Source organism: Pseudonaja textilis, chromosome 2 (genome assembly GCF_049901715.1).
Source record: "Pseudonaja textilis isolate UNSWEBS1 chromosome 2, rPseTex1.2, whole genome shotgun sequence".
Classification (NCBI taxonomy): domain Eukaryota; kingdom Metazoa; phylum Chordata; class Lepidosauria; order Squamata; family Elapidae; genus Pseudonaja; species Pseudonaja textilis.
The window spans coordinates 141,939,245-141,955,879 of NC_141991.1; the positions used below are offsets into that span (position 1 = coordinate 141,939,245).

The 16,635-nt window shown below is 37.5% G+C and overlaps 1 protein-coding gene across 4 annotated transcripts in view; it reads left to right on the plus strand.

The window, feature by feature from the left end:
• Window positions 1–16,399, plus strand: part of SLC27A1 (solute carrier family 27 member 1) — a 30,325-nt gene extending 13,926 nt beyond the window's left edge. For all 4 annotated transcript variants that reach the window (XM_026713874.2, XM_026713875.2, XM_087925540.1 and 1 more), the window contains 10 exons: window positions 1,767–1,928; window positions 2,307–2,376; window positions 4,393–4,484; window positions 4,590–4,699; window positions 6,533–6,742; window positions 8,730–8,856; window positions 10,389–10,526; window positions 11,555–11,719; window positions 12,884–13,030; window positions 14,459–16,399. In XM_026713874.2, coding sequence (XP_026569659.1) covers window positions 1,767–1,928; window positions 2,307–2,376; window positions 4,393–4,484; window positions 4,590–4,699; window positions 6,533–6,742; window positions 8,730–8,856; window positions 10,389–10,526; window positions 11,555–11,719; window positions 12,884–13,030; window positions 14,459–14,616 — 1,379 coding nt within the window. In that variant the 3' untranslated portion in view covers window positions 14,617–16,399. The remainder of the gene's footprint in view (window positions 1–1,766; window positions 1,929–2,306; window positions 2,377–4,392; window positions 4,485–4,589; window positions 4,700–6,532; window positions 6,743–8,729; window positions 8,857–10,388; window positions 10,527–11,554; window positions 11,720–12,883; window positions 13,031–14,458) is intronic.
• The last annotated feature ends 236 nt before the right edge of the window (window positions 16,400–16,635 follow it).

A 16,635-nucleotide genomic window follows, 5' to 3' on the forward strand; every position in this document is an offset into this window, starting at 1 on the left:
TACAAGTAGTCTTTGATTTACAATTAGTTGTTGTATGACTGAAGTGATGACAGCTACTGAATGTAAAGCATCCTCAGCTCTTGTAAATATTCATGCTTCTCCCATTAGTCATATGGGCTTTATGACCTGTCATGGTGTACCAGTTTCCAGCATTTTTTTTTCAGTTTCTGACCAAAAGTGCCCATTAAAGTGAGTGGCTTTGCTTAACAACCCGGCTTTTGTTTAATGACCACCACGAAAAAGTCTGGAAAATAACTTTCGGTTATGTGGGCACTTTGACGTAAAATTGTTTTCAGTCCCAATTATCACAAGGACTACTTATAAAATAGGGCCATATATTTGACTGTGGCAAAGGAATGGGAACTAAAAGGGAAAGAAATACAATTTATTTTGTCTCTGAATGTAAAGTATATCTTGATTCCAGAGACATCTCCCACAAAGCATTCAATACATAAATTCACTCTGTTAAATTTGGACTGTAAACCTCTGGGTTGCAGTGGACTGTATGTCTTCTTGCCTAACATTCCTGCATGCTTTTTTGGGGTAAATGGATTCAGTAAGAATATAAAGCACTCAAAACAGTCTCTTTCCACATGGACCGGTATGGGACTTTAGACAGTTATGTGTGTCCCTGCATGGCTTGAAAGAATAGTAACTAAAACAGAACTACAGCATTCAGTTATGCAATCTTATTTACATGTAGTCCTTGACTTATGACCACAACAGCCCAAAATTTATGTTGCTAAGTGAGAATTTTGTTTAGCGAGCCTTACCCCTTTTTACAACTTTTCTTGCCACATTTGTTAAGTGAATCCCTGCAGTTGTTAAATTAGTAACACGGTTAAGTGAATCTGGTTCCCCCATTGACTTTGCTTGTCAGAAGGTTGCAAAAGGGGATCCCATGACCCAGGGACACTACATCCTACCCTGTTTCTCCAACAATACGGCCTCCCCCAATAGGAAGTCCCAGCATGGTTTATAGGCATGAAATGAAATTAAGCCCCTCCCCCCAAATTAAGGCCTATATTAAAACATGCGAAATGGGGGGAATGGTGGGGGGGGCTTGCCGTTAGGAAGTACTTTTATTGCACCCCTGGATATGGTGCTGCCTGCGTTGACCCCGATACAAAGTGCCCCACCAATGCTGAGGTCAACACCCAAGCCATTGCCACCCGCCCGCCCAAAGATGCATGGGAGGGGGGGGAATTAAGTCACCCCCGAAAAGACAGCCTAGCCATTTTTTCGGGACTCAAAAAAAAAAAAAGACCCGGCCTTATTATATGAGAAACACGGTAAATGTGAATCTATTGTCAAGCATCCGAATGTAAATCACTTGACTATGGGGATGCTGCAATGGTGTGATAAATGGTTATGAATCACTTTTTTTTAGTGCCATTGTCACTTCGAATGGCCACTAAGCAAACTGTTGTAACATGAGGACTACCTGTAATAGTAACCACATGAAGAACTGCAATGTTAATCCCATGTAGAAAAACAGAAATAGTTGCATTTTTTTTCCCCAAAAACAGACAGTTGGAATCCACGCTGGAAAAGAGTAGCAAGAATACTTCAATTTGAAAAAGACAAATATTTTCAGGATATGGTAGTGTTTAGTATGGTGGTGAGATATTGCAAGACAGGTTGTAATCTGCGAGCGGTCATCATAATTTGAATGCTGTTATTGATTTTTTCTCTCTTTTACAGTGAGAGAAATGAGCACCTTCTATTTTAAAATTTTAAGAAAAAGGACTGATTTTATGTTGCAGCAATCTCTGAAGTGAATGGCATCCTGGGGAAAAATATGACTAAGTTCTGTTCTGGAGATTTTAGACCTGAATCCTGCCCTCCAGATACCAAGCACTTGGACCCTCTGCTGGCACAGACATCGAAATCTCCTCCAACTCATGTTTCAACCAAGGGATTAGATGGTATGTCTCCTTGCAATCAGCCTTCTTCTGGCAAAAACAAAAAAAGGCCTAGGGTGTTGAGGTGTGGTACAGGGAGAGGTTTTATGTGAATGTGACCTTTCCCCTGGATTCATGTTATTAGTTGTCCTGGCCTAGTTCCACAGAGAAGTGGAGGTAACAAAATAATAATAATCACCTTTAGGGCCGTGTACTTGGTTCAGGTGAGCAAAACAAGTTCTGACAACCTGGGCTGTGAACTATTTTCGAGGAGATTTCCTAACCTTGTTTTGGTTCTGTGCTCTGCATTTGGAGCAGCTGTCTCCCTGAGATGGGTAACTTGTCAAGTAGAAATAACAAAGAGAAACTCAACTCAACCTTGCTACTGTGCTGTTTTCCTAGATCGGCTGTTCTATATTTACACCTCTGGAACAACTGGAATGCCAAAAGCTGCCATTGTGGTGCACAGTAGGTGAGGAACAGTACTTGCCCTTGGTTTTTACCTGTCAATATTCAATATTTTTATTTCTGGAGGTTTTTTTATTATGTGGACAAATGAAGGAGGCTTTGGGGTATGGATACTTCTCCTATTACCATTTTGTTTCTGTAGAGCAGCGTTTCTCAACCTTATCCACTTTAAGATGGGTGGACTTCTCAACTCCCAGAATTCCCCAACCAGCATGGGTGGCTGGGGAATTCTGGGAGTTGAAGTCCACCCATCTTAAAGTAGATAAGGTTGAGAAACTGCTGTAGAGAGTAAGGAAAATACTCTTGATGGAGTATGCAAGAACTATTACCTAAGCAAAAGGATTTGAAAGAAGTTAATATTTGGAAATGAATCAAGAACTCTGATTTCAAATGTGATCAGACAATGTAGCAATTAGATTGAGAATTAGATTGCTTCTAGGAGACCCTGATTCAAATCCCCACTTAGTTATTGTAATTATAACCCTTTGTAATTTTATTTATTTATTGCAATTATAACTATTACTAACTCCCTACTATATAACTCATTGGAAGTATAGTTGTTTCTTAGTCTAGCCTTTTCACAGGTTTGTAGGAGCAAAACAAATGGCAAGGATCATAAATTCAGCAATATTCAAAAATAATTTTAAAGGAACATGTCAAATCTCACATAAGCATGAGCACATCATCTCTCTGCTATTTATTACTGCTGCAGCTCCCCCTCCCCACCCCAGGCATAAACTTTAAAAAAATAGTGTGGCTGTTTTGAGAGTCATAATAATGAACACTCTTGAAATTTCTCCAAAGGCCTAAAACACACACACAAACACACACACACACACACAAAATTCATGCACAGTGTGTGTGGGGGGGACGACGACAGGGGACGGGATACAGTTGCCCTGTAAAAAGACAACTGCAACTTCCTTGGGAAAGAGGCTTGCTAGAGTTTGTTTGGTTCACAAGGTCTGGTTTGACTCTATTTCTTTACCCAGAGGGAAACAGATAAAGGGCCAATTGCACAATAATAGCAGAGTCCATAGATGAAGAGTTAAAAGGACAAAGAGAAGATTTAACTAACTTTACGAGTTACTCATCAAAAAAGAGGTTTTTTTAAAAAAACAAAAAACCTTCCCACCCCAACCTTTCCCCTCTTATCTGGCAACATCAGTTTGGGTGACTTGAGAGCTAAAATAGTCTTCCCATTGTCTTTGTGTCATTGAGTCATTGAGTGTATAGGTGTTCTCAGTTAACAATTGCTCATTTAGCCACCTTCCCTGCCAACTTCCCACAGGCAAAAATCATTGGGAAATTTCACTGGCAAGGAAAGTTGCAAGTCATTCCCGCTCCCATTGCTTTTTCTCCCAGGAGGAACCCCTAGGTAGCAGGGAGTGTGAGCCAGGTGGGGAGGACAGATAGCCTCTTGCCCAGCCACGCTTGTACTGTGCTACCCGCCCCCTGGCCTTGCAGCAGATGCTGCAGCAGGAAAAACTTTTTCTCCACCCTGCAACACCCTGTAACATTCACCTGCCTGTTAGCCTGTTTGTGAGCTGCTTAAAGAAAGGGTTGTTGTGGCCAAGGTTTACAGTTTCCAATTTTGTTCCCTCATTGGCTGCTTGTTGGAAACCGGCAGGAATTCACAAGTCCTAGTCACATGAGTTCCTCACTTAATGGCCTATCATCCTTATGACGGCAAAACAACTCCCAAGATTGCCACTGCTTAAGCGATGCAGTCACGTGATATCATCACTTAACAACATAAATTCCAGACTTGGTTACTGTTGTGAAGTGAGGACCCGTAGTTTCTTCTGTATATCGTACCCAAGATGTATCCATGCATTGCAGTTTAGGTGCCAACTGACCACTCTAAGCTTTGTTGTACTGCAGGCCAGTATTTGTATCACTGGTTTTCTGCAAGCCAAAACTATCCTTTGATCCTAGAAGATTTTTCATAAATCTTTTGTGTTATCTAGTGCCAATTAAGTGCAACTCGATCGATACCTATTTTTTCCTTTCATTGCAGATATTACCGAATTGCTGCTTTTGGTTATTATGCTTACAAAGTGACCCCAGATGACATAATCTATAACTGCCTACCCCTGTACCACTCAGCAGGTACGCTGGCATTATGGCTGAATGTTTTAGGATGGAAATTGGGTATTACCCTGGGGATCCTGGCAAGCATATCCTGCTAACCATCTTTCTCTTTCTGTCTCTTAGGGAACATCATGGGTATGGGCCAGTGTGTGGTTCATGGTCTGACGGTAGTGATTAGGAGGAAATTTTCTGCCAGTCGCTTCTGGGATGACTGTGTGAAATACAAGTGTACAGTAAGAAGATCCCTGAACTCTTGCTTGTAGGCACCACAATTAGTAGTAGGTGGGAGCAAATGCAACTTGAAGAAGACTGCTTGGCAAGACAGTTACACATAAATAAAAAAAGAACCAAGAAAAGGCAGTGGTGATGGGATGAGGGCAAACTGAGAAATTGCTTTGCTTACGATATACTGGTGTAGTCTTTCATAGCTGGTATCAATGAAGCAGTCAAGTGCTTTCAGACTGAATGGCTGTAAACTAATTTTCCTTTGCCCTGACCAGCCACAGGTGCTGGCAAAAACCAGGGCCATTCAGTTTGAAAGCTCATCTTACTTACAATTCAACATAACACTTCAATAGCTTATTCCCAAAACTTCTTTGTCCTGCTTCTTGCCAGTTGGTGTCTCAAGCAGATTTAGAAAAGCTAGAAGCAATAGCAACCATGGAAGGATAATCACTATTAAATCATTGATTCACAGCTACCGTATTGTTAAGCTTTCTTGCTCAGATAATTAATTGCAAGGAGTGGAATTGAGGCACACAAACTGAAATTATTTATCTTAAATGCTACTAAACCTATGCATTAAATGCAGCAGAAACAAATTAATGACCAGTTGCGAGAATGAGAGATCCAGAATCTCAGTAGATTATGGCCCAGGAGTAGATCAATAGGCCTCTCAGGTGCCACAGCATTGAGAGATCACCTCTTCATTTTCTGGAGTGGAGATGAATGGAGTTTTATCTGCTTTTCCTGGCTAGATGTCATTAAGCTTTTGTTATTGTTCTAGTTTGGGTAGTATACTTCAATCTGCAGACTACTGGGAACTTTCTTTTTTTTTTTTTTTTCAAAAGATTCCTATAGAAAATCCCTTGATTTTTTGGCCATATTTTCATAAGTGTGGTCACTTTGGATAACACAAGCGTAAGAAGGGAAAAAGTCAATCTGCTGCCTCTCAGTATCGTGCATGCCACTCTTCAAGGCATCAAACTGACTTCGCCTTTCTTGTGCTTTGAAGTTTGAAACAAGAAGGAACCTCTATTCTAGTACTTTAATCCTGGTCTTTATTTAGTCTGTCAATTGACAAATTTAAACATACTTTTGTGGTTAATAATCCAGCAAACAATACAAGCTTATATTAAAGAGTAGCTGTTCTTGAGCAGTTTACTTTAATGTGGTGTTAAAGATTACCTTTAAGTAAGAAGCAGGAAACATTTCTTGCACTTTGGAAAAGTTGGGTTAATAATACTTTCAAATCAATTAACTTGTGTAATTTATTTAAAAGATTTATTTAGTGCCAGTCTTATATAGCATAACCCTAGGCAGTTCACTGTAGTAATAAAAAGAATAAAAACATAAAAAGCATTTTTAAATTTCTTCTTGGCATCCTCATCAGCTTGTAACTATATTGTGGATTTCAAATGGAGATTGCAAGCATTGATACATTCATATGAACATTTAGCAGTATTTTTATGATTCTGTAGTCAACCATGTTATCTTTCATTAGTTATTGATATATGAACAGAAGTTTAATTTAAAAAAGAAAATGTTTAAATAATACATAGCTGTATCAGTAAATTCTGAAAAACAAACTTTCCTGTTTCTAAGACAGTGGTTTCAATCTATGAGATGCAAATATTTCATTAATACTTTTTATATAAATAAATCAGCTTTATAAACAAAACAGTACTACTGGCATTTTGCAAACTCAATTACTTTTTTCATTTTAAGCCAGGAAAACACCTTAAGCAAATTGGATCAAGATGCAGCGTATCTTGAATATGTTGCATTATTATCCAATTTCCTCTGGGCTTTACTCTTTCAAATTATGTTTTTCTTTCTTTTCAAAGATCATCCAATATATTGGGGAGATTTGCAGATACCTGCTGAACCAACCAAAGCGGGAGGCAGAAATGCAGCACCAGGTGTGGCTAGCTATTGGAAATGGCTTGAGGCCCACCATTTGGGAAGACTTCACACAGCGATTCCGAATCAAACAGATTGGGGAGTTCTATGGAGCTACTGAGTGTAACTGTAGCATTGCTAATCTAGATGGAAAGGTAAATTGAGAAGTTGTCTTTCTATACTTTGGAGACTTTGTTTTTTTGTTTGTTTCTGTTTTTGACCAAGCTCTTCATGTATGGATGGGGCAAATGTTTGCAAAATCTGTAGCATTCTCAGCTTCACTTTTGCTTCCTGGGAATGTACCATATTTTGCTATCTGCAATGAAGGAGTGTGCCCTTTAAAACCTCTTGGCTGGATATCAGATCTACAGTGCTGTGACTGTATGAAGGAAGACAGCTGGTCTTTTAAAGTCACTGAAGAAGTGATTGGATTAGTAGGAAAATCTCTTCACAGAGAAGGTCACTATTATTGTAGATATGACAACAATTAGTTGACTCTCAGCAAGTTCAGTTACTACCCTGTACTGCTTGTTGCCAGTTCAGGGCTAATAGCATTCTCTCTCTTTAACGCTGTGGGCTTTTATCAGTATTTGTTTCATTTACAGATTGCAAAAACTGGGGTTGCCAGTAACATTGTTGCCATGTATTCTATCCCTTAAGAGGAATGTTCCTGATTAGAAGTCTAGGAACCATGGAGACCTTTTTTTTTCTCATGCCAGACCTCAAGTCTTTCCTCTGTTGTGCTCTGTACCACTAGAAACTTTAGCTTACATGTTTTATTGATACACAGAAAATGAAAAGCAAAGTGTTCTTTTTTGCCTTTTCCAAAATCCCTGTATAATACAAGGAGGAGCAAACTTTGCTGTTTTATTCTCCTTCAAATTTACATCCCATTTCTGGATTTTAAATACAAATTGCCAAGAGCCTCAGCAGGTTAATTTGGGGCACCAATGTGGGCATGCCATTCTGGAGGTGACTAGTAGATTAGATGAAGATTCCACTTCCACCCTGTTTACGCATTGATTGGTCCATTTATCTATTTTGCTTTTTTTAAAAAATTTTTTTTTAAATTTTCTATTAATTACATTTCTTAATGCTTAATAAGCATCGTGTTGTTTGGGTATTCAGTTTGCTTAACAATACTGATTGCATTCTTAATCTCCATCCCTTTTTTTCAACCACTGATAAAATAGTTTCCATGTTTGATAGTATTCTGTGTCTTGTTTAATTTTCAATGTCAAATCTATCCATTTCTGCACAGTCTAGTATCTTAATTTTATCTTTATCTTGCAGTGTTTCTTCATTTTTTCCAATATTGTGCAAATATAGTCCTCACTGCTGTTACGACATGTAATGTTAAATATATACTTATCTAGTTTTTCTGATATTATACCTAATAAAAACAGTTCAAGTTTAAAAAATACATGTTTCCCTATCTTTTCTAGCCACCTGTGTATCTTTGCTCAATTTTTTTTTGCTTTAACACAAGTCTATCACATATGATAAAATGTGCCCAGTTTTGGTTACATTCCCAACATTTGCTAGGCAGATTTTTAAACATTTTAGCTAGCCTAGCAGGTGGTAAATGCTATCTATAAAACATATACGTTTTCTTTATAAGAGGTTGCCATTGTTAATTTTTAGTTCCTTTCCCATAAAGTTTGCCATTTATATAGTTCGATGTTATAGCCAAAGTTTTTTTTCTCCCCATTGTACCATGGTGTCTTTTATTTGTTTCCCATTTTCAAATTTAGTAAAAAGTTATATACCTTCTTAATTAGTTTTTCATCAGAGTTCAACAGTGTCTGATCAAATAGTATTTGTCTTTTATAAAAGCCATACTTTTTCATATCTACATTGTATTTAGATTGTATTTGCAGTTGAGGCCATCATGATAATATAATGCCCTGGTCTTCAAGCTCTTGCTTCAGGGCCCCAGGCCAATTGGCAGAGTCAGGTTTTGAGGTTCTTACAGAAGGCCAAGAGGGTAGGAACAGATCTCACATTAAGGGGCATGATATTCCAGAAGGTAGGAACCATGGCAGACACAGAGCATTTTCCTAGCAAATAATAACCTCCTTAGAGAAATGTATGCAGCATTTGGAGGCCTTCTTTGCTTTTAATATTTTTTACTCTTGACAGGTGGGAGCCTGTGGCTTCCATAGCCGGATTTTGCCAAATGTATATCCTATCCGCTTGGTGAAAGTTAATGAGGATACCATGGAGCTAATACGCGGCACAAATGGATTATGTATCTCCTGTCAGCCCGGTAAATAAATGTGACAATGCTTTATGCCTTAATTGTAACTTGGAGAATAGAGGTTCCTACACAACGTCAATTCTCCAGGAATATAGCTGATCTGGATATTAATTATTAATAATTGTGCCCAAATTAATCAAGAGAATTTACAGGACTGGAGAGGCTACTTTTTGACCTGCTTCCTAGGCAAATACAAGTAGTCCTTAACTTGCTTACTTAACAATAGTAATTGGCACTGGAATGTCTCTCAAGTGATGTGGTAAAGTATGATGGCACATTACCACATCACTTATGATGGCAGTTCCTGCATGGTTGCTATCATTAAGCAAGTTCCACATAATTGTTAAGCATGCCATCACATGATCACTGTTTGCAACCTCCTGCTGGCTTCCCCATTGACTTTGCTTGGCAGAGACCAGCAGTGAAGGTTGCGAATGGCAATCAGTGTATGTGACCACAGGCCCTGCAATATTGTTATTGCAAGCCAGTCACCAAATTCCCAGATTGTGATCACATAACAGTTGTAATGAATGGTTGTTAAGCAAGGACTATCTGGATGCCATTTTAAAGAGAAGAGATATGAAGCATTGTTCAAGATTACAAGCCTTGCCCGTTCACCATGAATAATATTTAATCATGTTTTAACACTATCTCCACAACTGGAATAGTTGGAAGGTAGCACATAAGTACTGTAGGTAAGCAAATACCTAAGCGAAGTAAGGCAAATGACATGGAACCTTGTGAAACAACAGTGTTAATCACTGATATTTGAAAAAAAAAAGATGAACCAAAAAGAACATATATAAGAGTGGCCTAAAGAAGACAGGCTGTGTAGACATAGGAAATACTGTATCATGTAGAAAAGTGTAAACTAAATTAAGAAAAATACTAAAGAAAAAGTTATGATACTTAGCCAGCTATTCATCTGTAGCAAACTAGTTAATTACAGATTATATATGTCATCTGTACCTTAGTTTGCAGATACTCATTAATTTATTTTGGGATGCATTTGAAGCAGATGATCTTGATTTGAATTTCTATGATGTTCAGAATATAACTTTTTTAGTTCTTTTTTTGGGGGGGTGCAGGGGAGGGGCTTAAAAAGCAACCATTACAAGAGAATATTTTAGGGCAAAACACATTTAGAAGTATATTTTTAGGTTTGAAAATACAAATACACAATTCTTTTAAAAATTCCCATTTTATAATGGAATCAAATAATATACTGAGTATGCACTTTAAAAAATTCAGCATTGATTTCAGTCCTCCAATTTTCAGCTGGAGTATTGCTGCAGAAGACTTAAAGATGTGTTAGGGTAGTAAGAGACAACATTTAAATGAAATGAATATTCAGTAAGAATCAGATCAGTTATAGAACTGCTAGATGAAAAGTAGTAAATGATAATATTTGTGCTTCAATTTTTGTTGCATTCTTGTGCCAAAACTAATAGCATGCATAAAAAATCCATCCAGTATCCAAAACTGCTATAAACACATATGTTAATTCCCCCCCTCCCCCCCGGAATTCTTCCTTTATTTAGGAGAACCTGGACTTCTTGTGGGCAGGATAAACCAAGAAGACCCTTTGCGAAGATTTGATGGCTATGTCAATCAGAATGCAACTAATAAGAAAATAGCTTATAATGTCTTCCAGAAAGGAGATCAAGCCTATCTTTCAGGTATTCTTCATGTCAATGTCTTGCCTTCGTGTCCTAGAAGGATAAATTTGTAATTTTGAATTATCCATATATTACAGTCAAAATTACAAAATTATATAGTAATCTAAGTCCTCGGAAATTAAGGACATATTCAAATATTTGAAATTCTTTGTTAGCACAGACCTGTGGTAGTATTTAGCAACAAATATCTTGAATAAAATCAATCCTATGATGAATTCAACGTTGTTGCTTCTTATACATGATTCAGGGAAGTATTTTGTAAACATATGACATGCTCCCAATAGTGTTTTTTCACTCAATTTAAAAACTGTTGACAATGGCTTAAAAGCACAATACAGTACAAATAAAACTTTTATTGCCTAAGCTTAATTATCAACATTACTGTTTTGGCTCTGTTTGGGGATGAATAGAATTACTTTCCAGTATGGATGGAGGTTGTTCTTCTACAAGGAGTTTCTTGACTTGGTTCTGGCCATCATTCCTGAGAGAGAGTTTATGTATAATATGGATCATCTATCTCTCCCATTTACGGAACCATTTTTGCATGTTTGTTCTTGATCCATCTGTAATTGGGAAACAATATGTTTATTGTATTCTAGCCCTCATTTGTTGGAGGGGGCATGATGGCTCAGTGGTTAAAGATGTTGAGCTTTTCAACTGGAAAGCTGACAGCCTGGGTTCAAGACCCAAGTGCCACACAACAGGGTGAACTCCCGTTCTTGCTCCAGCTCCTGCCTACCTAGCAGTTCGAAAGCATGCAAATTACTAGATGAATAGGTATCACTTTGTGTTCCTTGTGCCTTTGGGGTATAGCCATGCTGACCACATGACCACGGAAAATGTTTTGGACAATGCTAGTTCCTTGAGGCAAAAGATGGAGATGAGCACCATGCCCTAGACTTGGACACAACTGGACAGAGAAAACTTCATCTCTACCCTCATTTGTTGAACTCCCAGCTGGGAGATAAGAGTTTGGTAGAAGCACAGTACATACAGTACATACATACTGACATCCTATTCTCCTGCAGGTGATGTCCTAGTGATGGATGATCTTGGCTATATGTACTTCAAAGACCGCAGTGGGGATACATTCCGTTGGCGTGGGGAGAATGTTTCCACCACCGAAGTGGAAGGAATCCTCAGCCATATTCTCAGCAAGACAGATGTGGCAGTTTATGGAGTAGAGGTACCAGGTAATTTAGAATTTAGAAGCTCAGGAGTCAGCAAGCAGATCTGCCACGTTCAAATTCAGTTGATACTGTTGGGTTTGGAGATAGGAGATATAAGAAACAAGAGAAAGGCAGCTCGAAATATACACCTATAGTAACACCTGAAAAAGCATTCATTTATATTGATACTAGGGCTGGAAAAAAAATCTCTTGAGCAGTAGCCATAGAGTAATAGAGAGACAAGGGTGCAAACTGTTATAACGAAAGATATATTGCAGGAACTCCAGTTATTTGGTATTCATTCTGAGACTTGAGCAGAAGCAGCTATCGGAACAGATGTTAAATGGGCAAAAATGACCGTTAGTAGAATGAGAAGTTGAACCTCTTCTTCTGTTTAAAAGCAAGGTGGTTTACTTTGCTGTGTCACCAGCATCTGGTGCTCCTTCAGAAGCATTATTGTGTGTGTTAGATCACTTGTTTGAACAAATAGTTACTACTTTTGGTCGTAGAGCAAAAAGCAACATAGGGGATTTCTTTGTTTTGGTTTGCAAAGCTGCTTCAGCCTTCCACATGGAGAATGTATGAGAGGGAACAGCTTAGGTGAGTTATTTGATGTAATTGGCTGAGGTATAATACATTTATTCTACTTTCTAGCCACTAAGTTTCACTCATATAAATTAAATATTAATACACTGTGCTAATGGCGAACAGGTACCATGCACAAATAGAAGACCCAGGATCTTCTGTGTTGGTTTGCCAACTAAAAACTTAGCTAAGAGAATACAAAAAGGAAGCCAGGTAGGAAAAAGAGGGTGAAGAAACAAGTTGTGATAAATATTTGCAGCCTATTGAAATCATTTGAGATACGTTTGCTGCAATGGTGGCTGGTATTAGCTGGGTGGTATTAGCCAAACGCTACACTTCCTGTTGCAGTCACAGGTCCACTGACAAATGGAAGAGAGTTATTTAGAAAAGGAAGCCCCCCCAGTGCTTATTCTCTGCAGCTAGGATGTGGTTTGCTGTGGAGCTGTGATGCACATCTGGATTGGATCTGCAGCTGTGAATTAGTTGGCTGCCAATGGCTTCTTTGTGCAAATGTACATATCAGAATTGGCAGTCTTTATAATTTTGCTTTATGCTGGTCTATGACCATAATAAAACTTTGTTTATTTCCTTTTTAAATTTTAGGAGTGGAAGGCAAGGCTGGAATGGCAGCTATTGCTGACCCAGAAGCAAAACTGAATCCTAACGTTCTATTTTTGGAGATACAGAAAGCATTACCTCCATATGCACGGCCTATCTTCCTCCGATTTCTGCCACAGGTTGATACCACAGGTAACACAAAGATGCTTAAGTTTAAAGGACTAAGATGGGATATATAATAAGACACAAAAAAGATAATTTATTTTTATTAAATTTATTTATTGTCTATGTCACCACAAGGTGGATTCTCGGTGGTTTAAAAGTGATAAAGTCATAAAAATACAAAATTATAATTAAAAGATGAGAGAGGTGGGATCTATTATTAGTCTATTATTACCACTGTAGCTATCTTCTTAACACGTGCTTTATGTCCAACCTTTCTGTTTCACTTCTAAACATTGTTTTGCTGTGTACGGGTCTTTGAAATAAACCTTGAAGGAAGTCAGAAATGTGTATTCAGAACTAGATAATTTAGTACTTTACTAGATGGTCTGGTGATATCAGAGTATGTCCTTGATTGGACAAACCACTAGACTCCACAAACAGGTTGTCTTTTAATTATTTTCCATATTCTTCTAATTTAAACTGAAAATTGTATTCTAGACATGTGAAGGGGAAAAAAGAGGGCCCGCCAAATAACCTTAAGATAGAAGGTCCAGATTATCTGATCTGCAGGGAATATGAAGCATGTGCAGTTCAAGAGCAGTTTCGCTGTTCTGTCTGTATGTGAATGTCACTTTCCCATATTAGTAAACTCAGACATGTGGGGTTTTTTTTAAAAAGGAATTGTAAAGGAGTGTCCACATGAAAGATCATGCAATTACATAGTCACCTCTTGTGAATTGGCATTAGGTTTGTTGTTATGGGTTTGGACGAGAAGTTTCAAAGCACTTTCTATTTTTGGAGAGCTGGGATGAAGGTAGGCGGGCAAAAGACTCCTCAGCTACACAAACAAGGGTACGAGAGGAAGTTCACTGTTTGATAGCAGCGTTCCATAGTTCTTTTACTGGGAATCTCTTAGAAGAGGAGGTTCACCAGTGAGTTTTAAGTTATCCTCCAGTTTCTAACAAATACTTTGTGAAGTCTAAACAAACATTCCCTTTCTTTCTTTGCTAAAATAGCTGATCTAAAGTAACTAAGTGCTATTGCTAAGTCTAAGTGCTATTGCTATAACATATTGCCCTGTTTTCCAAATAAAACATCTTCAGTCTGATCACTGTCTTTAAGTGCTACTCCTTGCTTTGGAATGGGACAACATGCCACAGCCAACTCGCCATGGCCACCTCACCACAGGACAATTCAACAAATTCAAAAGTTCAATTAATTTCAATGGAACCCTGGCCAATCATAATGATAAAAAAGTCAACCCAGAAATGCAAGTTACAATAACTTCAATAAAAATGTCACCAATAATAAAAAGTAACTGAATGAAACAATTATTATAGCACTGAATTGTCCCACAGCGAGTTGGCTGTGGCGAGTTGTCCTAGACCCCTTTGCTTTCCTTTTGCATGTAATTGTCAACAATGTGTTTCTATCTTCTTTCTTTTTCCCCAATAGGCACTTTTAAGATTCAGAAGACACGTTTACAAAGGGAAGGCTACAATCCACACCAGATGTCAGATCGGTTATACTTTTTGGATGTAAAAGTTGGCAAGTACCTACCAATAGATGAGTGCATTTTTGAGAGGATCCAAACTGGAAAAATTTCTCTTTGATTGAATTGGTGAGATGACTCCTAAAAGGCCTGATATCGAAAGGTCTTGTTTTGGTAGAGAAATAGACTTGAATAAATAAGCAGAGCAAGGTTTTAATATGCAACAGGGAAAAACTCCACTATGGTGTGAGAGCAAGATGGTTTTCCTCCCCCTTTTTAAAAAGCACATTAACCATTTCTAGAGCACAGAGAATAGCTCTTTTTGTATTTTTTGGTTTTTAGAAAGGCCTTTTCTTCCTTATAACCATTGTGATAGGGAATTCCTTATGAAAAGGGAAATGGTTTCTGATCTGCATTATTACATGTTCAGTGTCCTGAGTATTTCAGGGATGACTAAATCCATTGTAGCAAAACTGATCAAATTATTTTCTTTTGTGTTATTTGGCTATATTTCATTGTGTTAAAGCAGAAAATAATTATTTAGGATAAAGCCTTCAGTTGCTTTAGACTTGCCAGGTTTCAAACATACAGATTTAGAGTTCCTCCAATTGTTTCTTTCTAGCTTTATTTGTAGCTTTAAAGATCTGACTGTCAAAATGCAACAGTTTATGTGTAGAAACTTGATATTGAATAGAAAAACCAGAAACAGGACTAATAAGATTAAATAACAGTATTATTTTAAAAAGATATACGTACAGTATATTGAAAATAAGTTGGTTCGGAAACTCTGCTTGAAAAGTTATTTTAATGCTCTTTTAGCAGAAAGGTATTGCGTACTTCAAATTCCACTTACCCACAGCAAATCAATTGGCTGTTACATACTACACCCATGTGGGAAAATAACTGATATATGTTCTGTTAATCTACTTTAAATCATCTTATTTAAAACAAACATTCATTTGGGGGAATGGGATGTTTCAAACAATTATTTGACTGCTCCAGAATCTTGAAAAAATGCTTCCATTAAGCCCTGAAACAAGTGGATGTCTGATGCTGTTCAGTCTTTGGTCTTGCTAATTTCTTGTGATCAACATAGGAAGCCTGTCAGCTCATCAAAGACCATTTGCAACACATTACTCACACTGATCTTCCAGCAATATCTGATGTGGACATTCCTAACTTTGCTTCTTTTCATTAGTGCCATTTGGGTAGATGGCATTAAGAATTTAAACAAAAGACGATACAAATGGACTGCTTGAATTTTGATTGACTGCCTGTCTGTTCAAAGAAGCTGTAATTCTTGGGATACAGTGATATGGAAATATTCTGTTACCAATGTACATACTACTGGCCTGCAATATGATTGTGGACGAAATGTTTCAGGTACCCTGAATCACTTAAGATCAAATTAATTTTCCTTGAGGAAATTTTTCTCTGGCAAAAATGGAATTTCATATGAGTATTTTACAAAGACATATATAGAACAATGTTATTTTGTATTTCTGAGTACACCAAGTATTGTATTAGCCAGGCAATTGATAAATAACAATTCAGAAGCCATGGGAGTCAACTGTTTCCTTTTTTTAATGATAAGACCCAGAATGTGCCTTTTCCAACTTTTCTTCAGAACAAGTTAAAACAAGTTAATAATACTGTTACGAATATAAGTTGTATTAGTTCTTGCATAAACAAACATACCTACAGCTAACTGAATTTGATTTGGAGAAAAAGGTTTGTTTGAAAAAGCAAACAAAATCTCACTTTGCTCCTGATTTTAAGAATCATGCATTGTCTAACTGAATTTTTTGAAGCAATGTTACATTTTGTTATTGGAGTCACTTTTGCCAAAATATAACATTGACTTGAGAAAAACCTTATAAGAATAAAGAACTTTAAAAAACTGAGTTATGTGTATACCTACTCTGTTAATGAAAATGTTCAGTGTGTTTGTCATTTTATTTTCCAGTGTCTGTTCTCCCAGTTTTATTAACCTGGCCAAGCAAAAAAGTCACCACTCCGTATAGCTCTTATGCCTCCCTAATTTGCATAAAGATATAACTTTACTAAAGGATTTACCTCAAGCTATACAGTAGGTCATTAATACAGGGATGGGCAATAATTCCATATTCTTGCCAGCCCA